General features: G+C 46.6%; 1 protein-coding gene across 1 annotated transcript in view; it reads left to right on the forward strand.

Moving 5' to 3' along the window:
• xylt2 (xylosyltransferase 2) overlaps positions 1-15676 on the forward strand; it is an 83121-nt gene extending 67445 nt beyond the window's left edge. The window contains exons 8-11 of the mRNA XM_033044468.1: positions 5499-5758; positions 6981-7176; positions 8602-8935; positions 11657-15676. Of these exons, the coding sequence (XP_032900359.1) occupies positions 5499-5758; positions 6981-7176; positions 8602-8935; positions 11657-11979 (1113 nt within the window). The 3' untranslated portion in view covers positions 11980-15676. The remainder of the gene's footprint in view (positions 1-5498; positions 5759-6980; positions 7177-8601; positions 8936-11656) is intronic.
• Positions 15677-18023: the final 2347 nt, after the last annotated feature.

The following is an 18023-nucleotide window of genomic DNA, read 5'->3' on the forward strand; positions in this document are numbered from 1 at the left end:
GCTGAGCGCCCTTCGCAGACAACGCTTGCTTTGGACAGACTCAATGGAGAGGAGCGAGGAACCGGTGATGCGTTGGGCAATTTTCACCACACTCTGCAGTGCTTTCCGGTCGGAGACAGAGCAGTTGCCATACCATACTGTGATACAGTTGGTAAGGATGCTCTCGATGGTGCAGCGGTAGAAGTTCACCAGAATCTGAGGAGACAGATGGACCTTCTTCATTCTCCTCAGGAAGAAGAGACGCTGGTGAGCCTTCTTGACCAGAGTTGAGGTATTGTGGGTCCAAGAGAGGTAATCGGAGATGTTGACCCCCAGGAACCTGAAGCTGGAAACACGTTCCACCTCCGTCCCGTTGATGTGGATGGGGGTGTGCGTGCCGCCCCTAGACTTCCTGAAGTCTACAATGAGCTCCTTGGTCTTCTTGGAGTTAAGGGCCAGGTTGTTGTCAGCGCACCATGCTGCTAGGAGCTGGACCTCCTCCCTGTAGGCCGACTCATCGTTGTTGCTGATGAGGCCAATCACCGTTGTATCATCTGCATACTTGATGATGGTGTTAGTACCATGTACAGGTGTGCAATCGTAGGTGAAGAGGGAGTAGAGGAGGGGGCTCAGCACACAGCCCTGTGGAACGCCGGTGTTCAGGGTGAGGGTTGAAGAGGTGTGCTTGTCTAACCTAACAGACTAGGGTCTGTTGGTTAGAAAGTCTAGTATCCAGTTGCAGAGGGAGGGGTCGATGCCCAGGTTACCGAGTTTGGTGATCAGTTTAGAGGGTATAATGGTGTTGAATGCTGAGCTGCAATCGATGAACAGCATTCTTACGTAAGTGTCTCTTGTCGAGGTGGGAGAGGGCGGAGTGAAGTGCCGTTGAGGTGGCATCCTCCGTACTCCTATTCTTGCGGTAGGCAAACTGATAGGATTCCAATGTGGGGGGTAGGCAGCCTTTGAGGTGTGCCAGGACCAGCCTCTCGAAGCACTTGGTGATGATGGGAGTAAGTGCAACTGGGCGGAAGTCGTTGAGGCTTGCCGCAGTGGAGTGTTTTGGCACCGGCACGATGGAGGTGGTTTTAAGGCACGTGGGGACAACTGCTTGGGCAAGTGACAGGTTGAAGATGTCAGTCCAGACGTCTGTCAGCTGCGCAGCACAGGCCCTGAGGACGCGCCCGGGGATGCCGTCAGGGCCAGCAGCCTTACGTGCATTAGTCCTACTCAGTGCCACGTACACGTCGTAGGCGGTGAGTGTGAGGGGTTGGTGATCGGCAGGTAGCACAGCCTTGATGGCTGTCTCTAGATTGTCCCTGTCGAAGCGGCCATAGAAGTGGTTAAGCTCCTCAAGGAAGGAGGCGTCGCTGGATGTGGGGGTGGTGTTGGTGGGTCTGTAGTCCGTGATGGCCTGGATCCCTTGCCACATGCGTCGGGGGTCGGAGTTGTTGTTGAAGTGCTCCTCAATCCTGAGCTTATGGCAGTGCTTGGCCTTCTTGATGCCCCTCTTCAGGTTAGCCCTGGACGAACTGTAGGCTCGAGCATCGCCTGACCTGAAAGCTGTGTCCCTTGCTTTCAGCAGTAGCCTGATCTCGCTGTTCATCCATGGCTTCTGATTCGGGAATATGGTGACACTATTGATGGTGGAGTTTATAAAGTCCAGAACAGAGGATGTGTAGGAATCAATGTCCGTGTGGGAGTCAAGGGTGGCCTGGGCTGTAAACGCCTTCCAGTCAGTGCTTCCAAAACACTGCTGAAGTGTGGAGTCCGCTTCCTCTGACCAGACTTTAACTGTCCTCACAGTGGGTTTAACCCGTCTGATGAGTGGGGAGTACTTAGGGACCAGGAACAATGAGAGGTGATCTGACTGACCAAGGTGGGGCTTTGTAAGCTTCAGCCATGTTAGTGTAGACTTTGTCCAGTGTCTTGTCTACTCTAGTGGCGAAGGAGACATGTTGGTGGAATTTGGGGAGTACTGTCTTCAGGTTGGAGTGATTGAAGTCACCCGCAACAATGAAGGCTGCCTCGGGGTTGTGAGTCTTGTTTGCTAATAGCAGTATGCAGCTCTTTCATTGCAAGCTTGGCATTAGCATCAGGAGGGATATAGGCTGCAGTCACAACAGTGGAGGTAAACTCTCTGGGCAGTTAGAACGGTCTGCATCTGACCAAGAGGAACTCAAGGTTAGCTGAGCAGTGACTCTCGATGATGGTGGAGTCCGTGCACCATGCTTTATTTACATAGATGCACAGACCCCCACCTCTGGTCTGTTGTCCTGTCCGCTCGGAGTAAATGTCGCCCCGTTAGCTGGATGGCGCTATCAGGAACGTCGATGTTGAGCCAAGTTTCCGTGAAGATCAGGATGTTGCAGTCTTTGGTCCAGCTGTGGGAGGTGATCCTTAGCCGGAGTTCGTCCATTTTGTTTGCCAGTGAGCGCACGTTGGCGAGGAAAAGGCTAGGAATCGCTACCCTGTGTGGTGCTAGCTCTAACCTGGCCTTTAACCCACCTCTGCGTCCCCGGCGGTGCTTTCGTACGCGTCGCCGTCTGTTGGTGCTTCCGGTCGGCCGAGCTGGCTTGGTGCGCGCTGCTGGTCTGCCGCTCCGCTCCTCCGAGGCTCAGCTGGCGTTCTCCAGCACCGCGGCTCCGCTGGCGTTCTCCAGCCCCGCGGCTCAGCTGCCGTTCTCCAGCACCGCGGCTCAGCTGGCGTTCTCCAGCCCCGGGGCTCCAGTGCTCTGTTGCTCTGACGACCTCAGGAGCGAGACGGAGATCGCCCAGAAAGTTGTTGCAGCCGCAGGAACCGAAGTCCAGAAGTTCCTGTCGGCTGTATGAAAGGGATACAAGACTGCTCCGTGTGAGCAGCCTTGAAACAGGTAGGGGACTTTGTGAAACGTGCTAACTTCCCTGGACTCACTGGCATTTTGCAGGTGTAATTGTACAGCCATTCCATTTCATAGAATCATACAGCATGGAAACAGGCCCTTCAGACCAACTTGCCTGTAAAGATTCTGCAGGTAGAATAAAATTCCAACAATATGCTATCCAATTATTTGGAAATCACAACAGTTTAGTATCTGACTCCCCCAGAATCCCTTCAGATTCACCTGACCTGCATCCAGCGTTTGCTCCTATGGCTCTACCTCTGTTAACAGAGTTCACTGTAAAAAAATGGAATCAGCGAAAGCAAGAGTACCTTTTAAACTCACCAGGACCATGATCTGACGGTCCTTAAACTCATCAGGATCCTGATCAAATGCTCCTTAGCAATCTACGGGACCCTGTTTGCACGCCGCTCACAAACGCACCAGGCCCCTGTTCCCACATTCTTGATAATCTCACAGGGCTCCTCACTCGCACTGTTTTTAAAATCACTCCGTTTTGTTTCCCACGCTTCCTTTAAGCGCACCTGGTCACTGGAAAATTGATTATGCTACTGTGTTACATCTTTAAAAAAAGCTAATTAAAAGTGTGTTGTAATATCGATAGGAAAAGTTGCTTATCTTGTATGACCTGAGGGTGGCAGATGAATACAGAGCATTAGGACAGACACTTAATGCATGGGTGGCGGTGGAAGCAGATACAATAGAGTTGTTTCAGAGGCTTTTACATAGGCACATGAATATGCAGTGATATAGAGCATGATCAGGCATAAGGGATTAGTTTAATTTGACATCATGTTCAACACAGACATCATGGGCCCTAGGCCGTGTACTACTCCATGACACTAAATCTGTAATTGGAGATTACTGTAAGAAAATTAGTTGGTAAAAGTCACCAAGAGAAACACCCCTGTTCCCTGTCTCCGTCAATGGTGTGGATGTGCAGTTTACCAGGGAGTACAAATATCTTGGAGTGTACCTGGACAGTAATCTGGACTGGTCCAGGAATGCTGAAGCCCTGTACCAGAAGGGACAGAGCCATCTGTACTTTTTGTGAAGGCTCTGCTCCTTCAACGTCTGCAGTAAGATGTTGCAGATGTTCTACCAATCAGTGCCATCTTCTTCACTGCCATGTGCTGGGGCAGCAGGGCTGCAGAAGCCAATAGGATCAACAAACTCATCAGGAAGGCTGGTGCCGTCCTGGGGGCGGAGTTGGATTCATAGGAGATGGTCTTGGATGGGAGGATGCTCCTCAAACTGCGGAGCATCCTGGACAATACAGCTCGCCCCCTCCATGGCACACTGGTCAACCTGAGGAATACCTTCAGCAACAGACTGGTTCCACCAAGTCGCAGGACAGAACGCCACAGGAGATCCTTCTTTCCTGTGGCTATCAGACTGTACAACTCCTCCCCCTTCTGTCATGAGATAGACTGAGACTCCCCTCCCCCACCCCCCCCCCCCTTCCCCAATCTTTGCACATCCCCAATCCTTTCCACTCCTCACTTTAATTTCATGTTTCATGTATTTTGTGTTTTATGACTGTTGGCAGATTAATTTCCCTCCTGGGATAGATACAGTTCTATCGTATTGTTTGACCAACGGTTCACCAGGGCCACTCTCAGCCATTCCATACACAGACCTTCCACAACTGGATGCGGCACAGTGGCGCAGTGGTAGAGGTGATGCCTTACAGCTCCAGAGACCTGTATTCGATCCTGATTAAGGGTGTCTGTACGGAGCTTGTACATTCTCCCCCTGTGACCTCGTGGATTGTCTCCAGTTGCTTCGGTTTCCTCCCATATTCCAAAGACTTGCAAGTTTGTCGGTTAATTGGCTTCTGTAAATTGTCCCTTGTGTGTAGGATAGAACTAGTGTACAAATGATTGTGGTCAGCATGGACTCGGTGGGCCAACGCACTTATTTTCACACTATCTCTAACTTAAAATCTAAACTAAACTCTCCACAATATCCAAAAATCTACCTCACCAATTTTCGACATAACTTCCCAACTACTCTCACTCCCATTTTCTTCCTCCAATCACCTCCTGCTCACCACAATCTCCTCTCTAGGTGCCACCTTGCATGATTATATATATATCTCTCCTCACATCCACTTTGCAGTCCATTGCCTCTTTACTCTTCAATGTGCGAGTTTGAGAAAGGAGGTCTTTGCCCAGTTGTGTTTGAAAGGAACATTGAATAGAGGGTCTGGGTAAATATTGGAACCAAGCTGGTGAAACGCATTTTGAAAATATTCTAGCCCACACGCTACAGTGGAACAGGATGAAGAATCAAAGAATTCTGGAAGAATGTCGATAAGCAGAGGTATTGCAGGGATCCTGACAATCTTGGAAATCCTGTGAAACCGAGTGGTTTCAGGGAAGGAATAGATTTAAAGCAAAGTGCTGGAGCAACTAAGCGGGTCAGACGGCATCTCTGGAGAACATGGAAAAACGAAGTCTGAAGAAGGATCCTGATATCTGAAGAAGGAATCATCCATGTTCCCCATAGATGCTGCCTGACCCGCTAAGTTATTCCAGCACTTAATGTCTTTTTTTAATAAACCAGCATCTACAGTTGCTGTTTCTCCAACATGTTCATTACTCCTTTCTTATTCAACTTACTACATTTTTGTTCACAGCAAATGACGAGACCGACATTTTTTGCCAGGAAGTTTGAATCAACAGTTAACCAGGAGGTGATTGACATCTTGGACTCACATCTGTATGGAAACTACCCCACTGGGACAGCAGCTCTCAAAGCCTACTGGGAGAATGTCTTTGATCAGATGGATGGGGTGAGCAGCCTCACCAATGCTGCAATTACCAGCTACCTGATTTTCTTCAAGCTGGCCCTGAGCAAAGTGCAGGCGTGGCTACAAGGAACAGGCAGCTCCTGCAGGTATGGGAGTGGATGGTCCGATACCTGAGCCGCACTGTAAAACACTCCACATGCAGCTAGCTTCTCTGGGCCAATTCAAGGAGCATGATCCTTGTCCTCTATACCTTCAGACAGTGGGGAATGGCCATGCTTCTTACTCCCAGTCAAGCCCAGAAATTCCATGAAACTGTGTGATATAACGAAAGTCAACCATCGGTGTGATTTTCGATGCCAGACCCATGAGTTGCCCAGGTCCCGAGGTGGGTGATGAATCGACAGACTCTACCATAGGACAGATGGGAGGGTTGTTGGATTGGTTGTTGCCTCCATCTGCTGTTCAAGCTTTTCTTTACAATGGGCAACAGCAATTGAAAGTGGTTAGCACCTTCCCAAATATGTCCTGCTGCAGTTTGAATGTTTTTCAGGCATGGATTCCCATGAGTTGGTGCAGTAGTTGAATTTATTTAAGGAAGCTTTGAGAAAGTAGTTAGAGATTTTTCCGTGCTGGCAGTTGCTTGCCATGTTTTCAGATAAGAGATAAGAACAGAATTAGGCAATTCGGCCCATCGAGTCAACTCCTACATTCAATCATGATAGATCTTCTTTTCCCTCCCAACCCCATTCTCCTGCCTTCTCTCTGTAACTCTTGACGCCCTTACTAATCAAGAAAGTATCCGTCTCTATTTAAAATTTCCCCAATGACTTGGCGTCCAGAGTTATCTGTGGCAATTAATGCCACAGATTCATCACCCACAGGCTGAAGAAATTCTTCCTCGTCTCCATTCTAAAGGTAAAGCTGTACCCTGTGGTTCCAGACTCTCCCATTACTGGAAAAATCATCACCACATCCACTCAGTCCAGGTCTTTCATTATACAGTATATTTCAATATGTATTGACCCCCTCACCCATCTTGTGAATAGAGTTGTGATCTATGAATGGAGACACCAACCAAATACAACTGTCAACTATTTGCAGAGATAAATGATTGATAAAATTCTACAGACACAACGGCCTGCAGATGTTGGAATCTGGAGCCAAAACAAACTGCTGGAGGGGTTAAGCAGGTTGAGCAGCTTCTGCAGAGGCAGATGGATGCTTCTGTTTTGGTTAAGGTGCTGCTGCATTTGGTGCACAATTTCCTACTCAAAAGTGTTGTGTTAACATGAAATATTTTTAAATTAATGATTTAATTGTACTTGTTTGTTTCACGGAAGGCTAAAGAGCATGTGTTCCTTTCTTCAGGTATGAACCTTTGGGCTATCCTCTCTCTGTTCACCTTTACTTCTACGATGATCAATTCCAAGGTTATTTAGTGATGCAGCAAGTTAAGAATGTGACCACCGGGCAGAAAGAAACTCTGGAGAGCTGGGTGTCGCCTCGAACCATGCTGCATCTGGCAAACACTGACCCAGAACTTGGCCGACTGCAGAGCCTTGAGGTAATCAGTCAGCACTCTCCAAGTGAATGAGCAGACATGGTGTTGCCATTGATGCAGGTCAAGATCCTGCATCAGGACGGAGAGGGAAGAGGGGAGATTTCCCCTCTGTGGCAGCATGAGGGAGGGGAGGGACAGAGGCTGGAGGATGAAAGGTGGGACCACGTGAGTGTTAGGGAGAGAGTAGGCAGGTGGAAGCAGGTGGAGATGGGAAAGGCAGACAAAGGGAGATGGGTGAGTGTGGGAGGAGAACGCTGCTGTGTGGGTTACCAAAAACTGGTAAAGTCAACATTCGGACCTTTTGATGGGCAGACTGTAATTTTAAGCCAAGACGTTATTGCTTGAAACTGTGCCCTTTGCACACCTGTATTTCCACAGTTGTCACATAAGCTTTCCTGTTATTGGTATTCCAGTGACCATTTACAAGACGTTTTACAAAAAAGTTCTGTAATATACTCTCCTTCGATAAGCCTTTCTGAATGACACATCCTCAGACATTTGGTGGAGTTTTCAGAAAAGTTATTTATTTTCTTGCACATGTACTTCTGGTAGATAATAGATTAAAATTATAGTGGAAGTCAAGCTCTCTAAGTATGACAGCCTGTTTCTATTTTTCTTAAATGGAACCAAACTTTGACTGGTAAAACAGTAAGAGAACATGGTCTGCCTTGAAGGAAGAGGTGGTTCAGGTACAATTGGTACAGGTTCAGATGAGGGACAAAGAAAGAACAAAAAAAAATCCCAGCAAGCCCATCCCCTCCATGCCCATCCCCTCCATCCCCATCCCCTCCATGCCCATCCCCTCCATGCCCATCCCCTCCATGCCCATCCCCTCCATGCCCATCCCCTCCATGCCCATCCCCTCCATGCCCATCCCCTCCATGCCCATCTGTCATTCCTCGCTTTACTTCCCTAGTTGATCCAGACACTGTTGTAACCTTTGACAACCATCTTCACTGTCCACGGCACATGCTGTTCACAAGCCTCCAATCTGAAGAAACAACCCTCCACTGCCTCTCCCTCTCCCCCCACCCCCACCCCCCCCTTTCCCCACTTGGCAGGATCACCCTGCAACCCATGTGATCTCGCCTTCCAGACGAGCCTACCTTGTGAGACCTTGTCATAGATCTTGTTAAAGTCCATGTGGATGACACCCTGTCCTCATCTTTATCCAAATTCTTAAACATCTATTTTGATATCACCATATGATTTAACATAATTATTTTATACAATTCTGCCGCTGACAAGCATAGTTTGAGTTGTAGTTTTAATATACTAATGCAAATGGATGGTGTCAGAACTGAAGCCCAATGGATTGCTCCATGTCATGTAAAATCACCCAGTGTTTCACTTTGACTTTTGTAGTCTCTGAGAACAACTGCAGTCGAGTGAACTGATCCTTTTCCATTCGCCCTCCTTGTTGTTTAGATGGGAACAGATTGGGACCCCAAGGAGCGGTTGTTCCGGAACTTTGGTGGTCTAATTTCACCCTTCGATGAGCCCATTGCGATGCAGAAGTGGGCCAAAGGGCCTAACATGACTGCCACGGTGGTGTGGATAGATCCAACGTACATCATTGCCACCTCCTACGACATTACAGTGGATTTTGAGGCCGAGTACACCCAGTACAAGCCCCCGTTACACCACCCTCTGCGGCCGGGGAGCTGGACAGTGCGAGTGCTGCACCAATGGGTCCTGCTGGCAGAAACCAAGTTCCTGGTGATTCCTCTGGCCTTCAGTGGCAATCGGCCTCTCAGAAAAGGTACGTTCAACCCTGTGGTGCTAAACCAAGAGGAGCAATAGGTTTGACTGCCCTGGCCCAGTCACTCGGTTCAGAAAGGACTTTTGTAGGACATTTTGCATGAGGATGAGGGGTGATCTTTTAGAGGAGTATAAAATCATGAGAGGAAGAGTCTCTTGCACAGAGTAGGGGAATCCAGAACCAGAGGACAGTGGTTTAAGGTGAAGGTGGAAAGATTTAATAGGAATCTGAGGGGTAACGGTGGTGGGAGTATGGAATGAGCTGCCAGAGGAGGTAGTTGAGGCAGGGACTATTGCAATGTTTAAGAAACAATTAGACAGGTATGTGGATAGGACAGGTTTGGAGGGATATGGGCCAAACACAGGCAGGTGGGACTAGTGTAGATGGGATATGTTGGTCGGTGTGGGCAAGTTGGGCTGAAGCTGTACGAGTCCAGCAGTGTGCCTGTAATCCTAAAGAGTCAGGGGGTGGAAGTTCGTGGAGAGGCGATTACTAAGGAGAAGGTGCTAGGAAAACTGAAAGGTCTGAGGGTGGATGTCACCTGGACCCAGTGATGGATTGCACCCCAGGGTTCTGAAGGAGGTGGCCTCAGAGATTGTGGAGGCATTAGTTGTGATATTTCAAGAATCACTAGTTAGGAATATCACCCCGTTTTAGGCTGGTTTGCCTGACTTCGGTGGTTGGTAAGAATTTAGAGTCAATTATCAAGGATGAGATTATGTAGTACTTAGAAGTTCACGGTAAAATAAGCCAAAGTCAGCATGGTTTTGTGAAGGGAAGATCTTGCCTGACAAATCTGCTGGAGTTCTTTGAGGAAGTTAATAGCAGGATAGGCAGAGGGGAGGCTGTAGATGTTGTTTACATCAATTTTCAGAAGACAATAAAAGGCACTATTTCAGGTTCGTTGCCATTGACTAGTGGAGTTCTGCAAGGGTCGGTGCTGGGCCCACTTCTCTTCACGTTGTATATTAATGATTTGGATAAGGGGATTCAAGGCTTTGTGGCCAAGTTTGCAGATGGTGTTAAGGTAAGTGGAGGGGCAGGCATGTAGAGGAAGGAAGGACTCTGCAGAAGGACTTGGACAGGTTAGGAGAGTGGCAGATGAAATTCAGTATAGCAAAATGCAGAGTCATGCATTTTGTTAATAAGAATAAAGGCGTAGATTATTTTCTAAATGGGGAGAGAATCCAGAAATCGGAGGGTGCAAAGGGACTTGGGAGTGCTGGTACAAGTTCATTTGCAAGTCGAATCAAGAAGTAAGGAAGGCAAATTCAATGCTAGCATTTAAATCAAGAGGACTGTAATACAAAAACAGAGATTTAATGCTCAGGCTCTGTAAGGCGCTGGCCAGGCCACACTTGGAGTACTGTGAGCAAATTTGGGCCCCATATCTGAGGAAGGATGTGCTGGATCTGGAGAAGGTCCAGAGGAGATTTACCAGGAATGAGTGGGTTAGCATATGACGAGCATTTGACAGCACTGGGCCTGTACTCTTTAAAGTTTAGAAGGCTGAGGGGGAACCTTATTGAAACTTACAGAATAATGAAAGGCATGGATAGAGGGGATGCGGAAAGGATGTTTCCACTGGTGGGAGAGTCTAGGACCAGTCATGGAGTTAAAGGGTGCTGCTCTTTTAGAAAGGAGGTGAGGAGAAACTTCTTTAGGCTGAAGGTAGTTAATTTGTGGAACTCATTGCCACAGGGGGCTGTGGAGGCCAAGTCAGTGGATATTTTTAAGGCAGAGATAGACGAATTCTTGATTAGAACTGGTGTCGATGGTTATGGGGAGAAGGCAGGAAAATGCGATTAGGATGCAGAGATCAGCCATGATTGAATGACGGAGCAGACTCGATGGGCCGAATGGCCTAATTCTACTCCTATAACTTGTGAAGTAAACACTTTTGTTATTACCCTATCCAAATGTATCGCTATTTTCAGAGAGCTATGAATTTTCAAACCATGATCCATCTGTACATCAATAATTCTAAAGTCTGCATATGTCTGGCTAATATTAGGCAACTCAAATTACATCACAACATGGTGTCTGGATTAAATTCCATCCACCTTTGTTGTGTCCAACTTTCAGCCGATCTATATCTCTGTTTTAGGCAACCATTCTCCTTATCTACAACTCCACCAATCTCCATGTCATCAATAAACTTATCAGACCACAGGCATTCTTGAGCAAGTTGTCTATAAAGATGCCAAACAACAGTGGTCCCAACACTGATCCCTCCGAACACCACTGGTCACATACCTCCATTCAGAGAAACACTCGTCTGCCTCCTGTCACCAGGCCCGTTATGGAATAGTTGCTCTTTATAGCCCCAAGCGTCCTCATAACATAGAAACAGATTTTACTTTATAGTCCTTCGTGACATCAGGAAATGGCAGAGTATTTTTCAGCCAATTAAGTAATTGTAATGCTGTAATATAGGAAATGTGAATGGTGCACAACAAGATCCCATAAACAAACATGCCGAATGACCAGCCTTGAAGTGCCTTTTATGTCCACTGGTGGGAGCATGTAGGCTTCAGTCTTACAGCTTTGAATAAAAAGTTCCCTCTGACAGAGAGCACCTCTCTGGCGTGCATCCCGATTCTGGACTCTTGAGAGGATGGGTGGGAAAAGTCTGACGATGGTCAGTTATTTCTTGCAGTGGCTGATTTCAGATTTAGTCATTTAAACAAGCCTTTGCTTTTTTTATTTACTGTGATGCAGGACAAGACCAGTGGCTTCATGGTGGGCCACCAAACAATGAATACATGGATCAGAGCTTCCAGCGCCTCAGTGGGATATTGAATCTCCCTCCATCTGACTTTGCTGAGAAGGAGGCTCTCCATAACTCTCAGCTGGTTGGTGAGCAGCTGGAATCGTGGATATATGAGAGTGTAAGCAAGTTCTGGTCAGCCACTGAGTCCTGTGCAGTAGAGCCTTCGCTTTGTCCTGCACTCCAACCCTGTCGGAAGACAACCTGGAGTTCTCTATCCGATGACCCCAAATCTGAACTGGGTCCAGTGAAAGATGATGGGCGCCTGAGGTAGCAAAGGAGGGTGGTTGGGGTGAGTATTTGGCATAGGACTCAACCGAGTAGAAAGAAACCCATCTCTGGGCTGGTGTGTTAGTCCAGTGGTTTGTCAAGAGTGGCACTGGTACATACAAGAATGACCTCATTGTGTTAAAAGGACCGAACATTTAACGCGAGGCTTAGGGGGATGGAGAAGCAGTTTCTTCGAGTACCCTGGATCAACCACTCCAATGCAGCACAGAAGTTCAGCAGGAGTTGCACTGAGGTGTCTGTCCCCGGCACGAAGGCTGTGAGAGGAATGAAAAGACAGTGGTCCCTGGTAGAGCGGCTCAGAACAGATCTGAGGACAACCTCATTATTCCCAGTTTCACACAACTGCCTCTGAAATCATTGTCCCTCAGCACTTCTGCTATGATGTTTTGTGATTGTAATTTAGCGGGTTGTTACTGAAAAGAGTTAATGCAATGATTTGATAGTTTGAAAGCCATTACCTTATCCCTCAGCGGACGAGAATCACTAACTTCAGATACTAAAGATTTATTTGCACATGGCCTGAACTACAGAACTCTAAATAAAGACGCAACTTTTAACAACATTCTATCTTTAGTTTGTGCTCACCATCTGTGATGGGCTACAGAGCACTTTCCATGTCAGGCAGACAGTGTCAGCATCAAAACTCTCTTTGGGTGCAGTGGTAAAGAAGGATTGGTACTCCAGACACCAGAATTTAAATCCCACCATGATCCCTGTGAGGTTTAAATTAATCTGAAATTAAAAATTACTAATGATTGCAAAACTACATTGCAACACCTCATCATGCTCACTAATGCCCTTCGGGAGACAACACGTTGTTCATTAAGACCCTCTAAAGTTGGTGGCTCTGAAATGCCGCGGCATGTCATTCATCACCATAACTGTTCGAATGAAAATCGCACGCCCAACATCGACCAAGCCACCAAATTCAGATACGGTAAAGATTTCCTCGTTAACATTGAGGGACTAGTGTCTCAATCGGAGGAACTGTCTCACAGATCAATCAAGCAGTTGGTGTCATCATCAACACCTCAAACACAACGTGTCAATCTATTCTTTCACAATCCACTAGAACAGGACAATCAGACCAGACAAAGTGGCATGATGATATATTGACAGAGACAGTAGCTCTTGGAATCCTCAACATTAACTCCAGACCCTGTAAAGTCTCAGGACGTGGTCTGTCAGCCGATTAACCTGCTTTAATATGTGGACAACACTTGAAGAGGCCATGAAAGCAGCAAGGGCACAAAGTACTCTGGATTCAGCACCAACACTGATTGAGTTGATTCAGTCCTGAAGGACAGAGCAGCTAGATGGGGTCTGGGGCAAGCAGTCAGAAACCATTGGAACAATCTACCTTACCTCGACCTTGCTAATCTATCTGTGGCAACTGCAGTTGTCTCAGAGAATATTGGTTGGAGATTGCAGAGCATTGTGGAGCCAAAGTCCTGTCTTTACACCTAGAACATCCTCTGCTGTGTTGTCAATCATTACCATCAGGCTGAATGGGGTGGACTGAGAACAGATCTGGCAGCTCAAAACTGGGCATCCAACAGGCACTGTGGTTGATCAGCAGCAGCAACAGTCACAACCTGTTACTGCATGTTCTCCTCCAAAGCGCACGCCACTCTGACTTGGCAATAGATCTCCATTCTGCCAACATAGTTCAGTCTAAGCAGTGGAAACCTCTCCCTGGCGGTACTGAGGGAACACCTCCACCAGTTCAAGGAGCGACTCACTGGCACTTTCTGGGGCAATACATGCTGGCTCTGCCAGATCTGGAATAACAAATAAATACTTAAATAAATAAATGGACACATATCATGTGTTACACAGGCAAAATTCTGCAGATGCTGGAAATCTGAACAAGAAACAAAATAGTTGGAAATGCTTAGCAGGTTGGGCAGCATCTATGGTAATAAATCAGAGTTTGGTTGAGATTAATGATCTTCCATAGGTCGGGTAGATATTAAAATTCCGTCTACACTGTCCCATCAATCACCAGCACTTCATGTGTCACATACAGTGTAACTTCACCATCAAAAAGGTCTTTGAAACCTACCGAATAATGAAAGATAGAGTGGATGTGGAGAGGATGTTTCCAGTTGTGGGAGAGTTTAGGATCAGAGGGTACAGCCTGAGAATAAAAGGGCATTTCTTTAGAAAGGAGAAGAAAAGGAATTTATTTGGCCAGAGAGTGGTGAATCTATGGAATTCGTTGCCAAAGAGGACTGTGGAGGCTAAGTCGTTTGGTATCTATAAAGCAGAGATTGATAGGTTCTTGATTAGAAAGGGTGTCAAAGATTATGGGGCGAAGGCAGGACAATGAGGTTAAGAAGGAAAAATAGATCAGAGGAGCAGAGCAGACTCGATGGGTTGAATGGCCTATTTCTGCTCCTATGTTTCATTGTCTAAACACTGGCTGTGTAAGTGCAGCAGGGATCCGAAATAAAATGAAGCCCCTCTACACTGTTCCATCAAAGATAACCAAGGAAGGAACGGCATAGGTCAGATAAACAATGAGGCCTTTTCTAATGGTTGAAAGCATAGGTTACATTTCCACATCCATCAGCCATACTGAGTGAGATAATCTAGTAATAAAATAAGAAATGAGAAAAAAAATTACTTTTATTTGGCCTAATAATTGCACAGAATTCATTTTGAAATCCAGTCACTGTCAGGAATCGGTAAATAAAGTAACTCAATGAAAAGACTGACCATATTAAACAAACTTTAATTTCTGAACTCAATTGGGGAAGAAAGACTAGTCAATATGGGCATCAAGTGAGGATGATGAGTCCATGGTTGATAAGCTGATGAGTTACAGATGGCACTTGAGTACATTGAATGTCTGGTGAAATGGGCAAAAGTGCCATAGGGAAGCTCAAATCTTCTTTCAAACTGAATGGGCAGATGGAAGCAAATTCAATCATAAAATTCATCAAATGAAACTCCAAGGATGATGCCAAGTCTGGGATGGGGAATGGCTGTGACTAGACAGAGAGACACAGCACATTTGACAAAGGGTTGAATGCCCTCCTATGTTATTTCATTTACCAGGAGAGTAACAGCACATGTGTTTAAGAAGGAACTGCAGATGCTGGAAAATCAAAGGTAGACAAAAATGCTGGAGAAACTCAGCGGGTGCAGCAGCATCTATGGAGCGAAGGAAATAGGCAACGTTTCGGGCCGAAACCCTTCTTCAGAGTAAAAGCACTTAATGGACAATTTCCCACTAAAGGAGCAAAGTAACTCGTTTTAAATACTCTTTAATGTGCAATAAGATTCATTTTCACTTGTGAAATGCAGGGATCAATAATGCCTCCTGTATCAATGCAGCAAGAATTATAAGCCGCTGCCCTGAGTTCACCCCACAGCCTCAACTACATATTTAAAACAGAGTCTGTCTATAATTCAGTAAAGTACATTCTGTTTGATTTTTCTATCCATGTTTACTTGGACAACTTGTAATGCTCACAAAGGCTATGTTACATAAAATATCTATACACCTTGTATAGTTTTTGTTGGCTATGCAACTATAGCTCCAATTGTTTGTGACTGAACATTTGCCCTGCCTCTGTTGTCAAGAATTGTATTTGTTCCGATACGTCGTCATGAAATTTTGCAGAAAAATGGAGAATTCATATTTTTAAACAATAAAATATATACCATATCAGAATAGAATAGAATAGAATAGTTTCTTTATTGTCATTGTAACATGAACCATGTACAACGAAATTTAAAAATGTCAGCCAGTCAGTGCACCATTCAAACATTTCTAAAAGCTAACGATACATACAAGGTAAAATATTAAAAAAGATAAACAACTAAAATAAATATCATGAAAATAGCACGCATAAACACCCAACCCTACATCCTTCTGTCGATTTCACAGTGTACCACAGTCCCTTAGTATGTATCGCCCCTGCGTTCCTTGGCGGCTACATTTAGTGCTACGTTGGGCTGCGGGTGATTCAGCCCACACCACTCAACCAAATCGTTGACTACACCTCTGTATTCAGCTTCCCTCCTTTCACTGATGCAGTCCACAATTGCAGTCATCTGAAACTTTCTGCAGGTGGCAGGAGTCCGAGTTATATCTGAAGTCCGAGGTGCAGTTGGTGAACAGGAAGGGAGAGAGGTCCGTCCCCTGTGGGGCCCCTGTGTTGCTCACTACCATGTCCAAGACACAGTTCCGTAGCCTGACATATTGTGGTCGTCCAGTCAGGTAGTTGGTGAGCCAGGACACCAATGGAGCGCCCACCCGCATCTTTGGCAGTTTGTTCCCCAGCAATGCAGGCCAGGTGGTGTTAAAACACTGCAGAAGTTAAAAAAAAACATCTCTCACAGTGCTTCCCGTCTTATCCAGGTGAGCATAGGGATGATGGAGCAGGTGGATGATGTCGTCCTCAACCCCCATCTTTATTTGCTAAGCGAACTGCAGGGGGTCCAGGTAGGGTTTAACCAGGGGTCTCAGGTGAGTGAGCACCAGCCTCTCCAGGGACTTCACGAAGTGAAGTCAGCGCCACCGGTCTGTAGTCATTGGCAGAGCTGGAGTGCGTTGTCTTTGGTACAGGAACCAGGCAGGATGTCTTCCACATCACAGGAACCCTCTCCAGGCTCAGGTTAAGTTTGATGATAAGCTGGAGTACTCTGCCCAACTGGCTGGCACATGCCTTGAGTACCCTAGGGGTGGCTTCAGGTGACTGCACCCGTTTCACCTCCTCCCTGTCTCCATTCCTGAAGGCCCTTTTCTTCTGGTGGAGAAGGGCCTTCATGTCATTGGTGACCCAGGGCTTGTTGGGGAAACAGTGTACACTCTCCTCTGGGGCAACGTTATCCACACATAACTTTATGTAATGGGGACTACAGAGTGGGCACGTCCCAGTCTGTGATCTCAAAACAGCCATGTAGAGTGTCACAGGCCTCCTGTGTCCACTTCTTCGCTGACCTTGTAATCACAGGCAGTTTCTGGACCATTGGCTTATACCTGGGAAAGAGGTGAACCAAGTTGTGGTCAGATCTTACGAGTGGCGGAAGGGCTATGGAGCTGTACGCCTCTTCAACATTGGCATACAGCAGGTCCAATGTTTTCATATCCCTGGTGGGACAGTCAACAAACTGAGTGAAAGTGGGTAGGGTAGTGTCCAAAGTCACGTGGTTTAAATCCCCCGAGATTGTGATGAAAGCACTCGGGTGCTGTGTCTGGAGTCTCACGGTGATTGTGTGGATGACGTCACTCGCGCGCAGCGGACGGAGAAATGTAAACAGCCATCACAATGGCGTGTGAGAATTCCCTGGGCATATAGTATGGACCCATTCTATTTGGGCCATTCCTGAATTATTTCCCTGAGTCGTGCATGATAGATTTCTCCCTCAAGTATCTAATTCACTGATGCTGCCTCACAGCTCAGTGCCCCAGGTTCAGTCCTGATGAATACTCTATCTGTAGAGTTTGCACGTTCTCCCTGTGACCACATGGCTTTCTCCCAACACCCTGGTTTCCACCTACATCCGAAAGGCATATGGGCTGGTGGCAATTGTAATTATCCCAGGTGTAAGGGAGAGTGAATAACGTGGGACAGGTGTAGGACCATTGTGAATGTGTGCTTTGATGTTTGGTGAGAACTTGGTGGGCTGAATTTTCTCTTTGCCTTTTCTCTTTGCTTTAATGCAAGCAACTCTAGCTTCTCCAGTTTCTCCATGAAGTGACTCTTGTCAAATACTGGCCTTAGCCACTAAATGAAACCTGCAGCCTCTTTCGGGCTTCTTTCCCACCTGGAGTGATGCGTTGGAAGCAGTGCTCCAATATATGCAAGCTGCTGATTTTTGCGTTCAATGTCCCAGATAGTTTTATAATCATTTTCTCAGCATGGTTTCTGTAATGTCCCAGAAATGTTCTGTGTGGGGGAACATAGCCTGTGGTGCAGATTTTGAGAATGTCTTCTCAACAAACCTGGACTTTGCAGCAATAAAGATTCAACAAATGAAGAGTCTACCACTCACTTCCATGACTATACGGAA

Source organism: Amblyraja radiata, chromosome 26, assembly GCF_010909765.2.
Source record: "Amblyraja radiata isolate CabotCenter1 chromosome 26, sAmbRad1.1.pri, whole genome shotgun sequence".
Lineage (NCBI taxonomy): Eukaryota > Metazoa > Chordata > Chondrichthyes > Rajiformes > Rajidae > Amblyraja > Amblyraja radiata.